General features: G+C 39.9%; 1 protein-coding gene across 1 annotated transcript in view; it reads left to right on the top strand.

Annotated features, from left to right (window-relative positions):
* Positions 1-2,101, top strand: part of LOC101853052 (protein-glucosylgalactosylhydroxylysine glucosidase) — a gene marked incomplete at both ends in the record, with an annotated part of 16,530 nt that overhangs the window by 12,996 nt on the left and 1,433 nt on the right. The window contains 1 exon segment of the mRNA XM_013090677.1: positions 1,771-1,980. Within this exon segment, the coding sequence (XP_012946131.1) occupies positions 1,771-1,980 (210 nt within the window).

Below are 2,101 nucleotides of genomic sequence, written 5' to 3'. Positions count from 1 at the left end.
CAAACTCAATTAACTTTTCAAGCAAGTTAAAATGGAATAACTTCATTTTCTTTTTTGGTACTTGCTATACACATGTTGATTAAAATGTGTACCAAATTTCATTGCGTTTCGAAGTTTGCTTTCGAAGTTATACACCTTTTCTCAAATGTTCCTTAATTTTTGTTGACTAGTGATAGATAGATAGATAGATAGATAGATAGATAGATAGATAGATAGATAGATAGATAGATAGATAGATAGATAGATAGATAGATAGATAGATAGATAGATAGATAGATAAGTTGATACGATGTGGAAGAAACTGGTTCGAATCTTCTCTTGAAGGTCTTTAACTTGCGTTGTTGGATGAGTTTTCATGGTTCTTCCCGCATCTGGTTCTGCCCTATCCGAGATCACCTTCTGTTGCAACCTCAGAATTACAAAGTTGTATCTTTTCAATACCTAGTTTTGAGAAATTTGGCGTCAAAGATTTTGATTTTCACATTATGTCAACCTTTTTCGAATGCAATTCTTTGAATATCTTGATAACGACTCCGAACCATTTTACGATTTTGATAGAGCAGATAAAACATTTAGTTTCTGACGTCATAGTTTTATTAACTCAAAACAGCAAGAACTTTGTGATTCCGATATCACCAGCTGTCACCAGTCACCCTGGCTGCGGTCATCCGATGGTGTCCCACTCATTTCCACAATAGGCCTCCATCTCCCCCGATCTCCTCTTTGATATATAATTTCAAAAAGTTGCACGCCACTGTTGGATTTAAAATTTTTAAAGTATAATGTAGGACGCCTTCCGTGTTTTTCTTTGCTTCTATCTTGTCCTGCAGAACAGTAATTGTCATCAGGTCTGATTTTGTGTCTGCGTGGCCGAGGTACTCCCGTCCCCCTCTTTTTTGTCCCGTGTCCTGATTTTGTGCCTAGTATTAGTTAGTTATTAAAGTTATGAATGAAAAACGTTAAAGTAATAGTTTCTATAAGACTTAGCTTGTTCAAAATAACGAAAAAAGAGAGTTACCTCTCTATAACCTTGATAACATTTTCGACGATTTACACTGATTTTGATTATGTTGTTGTTGTTGTTGTTGTTATTGTTGTTGTTGTGTGTGTGTGTGGTAGCCTATCCGTTCGAAATGTTTGGAGCAACGAAGAGTGTGCTCTTCGCCAGGGCCACGGCCTCTCTTGGGTAGCGGGTGGGGCAGTCCAACCTCCCTGAATCCCCCCCAAAGAGATGTCACTGCCGGAAGGATACATACCTTGCCATGCACACATATGTGACGCGAATTCGGTTCACTTGCAGGTAACAATATTGTATAGAGAACCTCTTTTTTCAGTTGGGATTTACAGGGCTGTGCAAAAATAAGTATACATTTATTTGCGAAAACAGGAAACACACACAATACTTATTGCCTTTATTATATCATACAAACCATGGAAAATTGCACATGCCTTCATTCCTTAGATACTCAAACTTCTTACTGTTGGTACCCTCACGTTCCTCAAATAATCTTAATGGATATAGTATCAAAACTATGATGTGCTACTTACTGTATACTTACTTTTGCCTCCCTCCCCCACCCCCGTACATGTGGTACCAATATAGTCCCGATAAAGTACCGACGTATATAATAATCATACACACCCCTGATTAGTTATGACAGTCAAAGTCAAAACAGCCCGCCTCCTAAATGACCCTACTTATCTTGATGAGGCGAAGGACGCTCACAATAAACATGCCTGGCTGCACGTCCGGACATTTCTCTTCTGTAGGCTTGGAGACGTGTCCGGCGAAGTTTGTGTCTGACCACGAGATTCACATCACGGCTGACGTCAGCTTCATGATGAAGCAGTACTGGCAGCTGACCAATGACCTGGAGTTCATGGCCCACATGGACGGTGCAGAAGTGGTCAGAGAGGCTGCCAAATTCTGGATGTCCAGGTCCACCTACAACCCAGAGGTGGATACGTACAGTATAAACAGTGAGTGACATTGTTGTGATTTGAAGACTTCAGCGGACCCTCATACTCCTCCTCCATCATCATCATCATCATCATCATCATCATCATAATCATCATCATCATCATCATCATCATCATCATT

Source organism: Aplysia californica, unplaced genomic scaffold, assembly GCF_000002075.1.
Source record: "Aplysia californica isolate F4 #8 unplaced genomic scaffold, AplCal3.0 scaffold01411, whole genome shotgun sequence".
NCBI classification, from domain to species: Eukaryota; Metazoa; Mollusca; class Gastropoda; order Aplysiida; family Aplysiidae; genus Aplysia; species Aplysia californica.
Note: the sequence above shows the minus strand (reverse complement) of the source record. Positions and strands in the feature narration are given on the sequence as shown.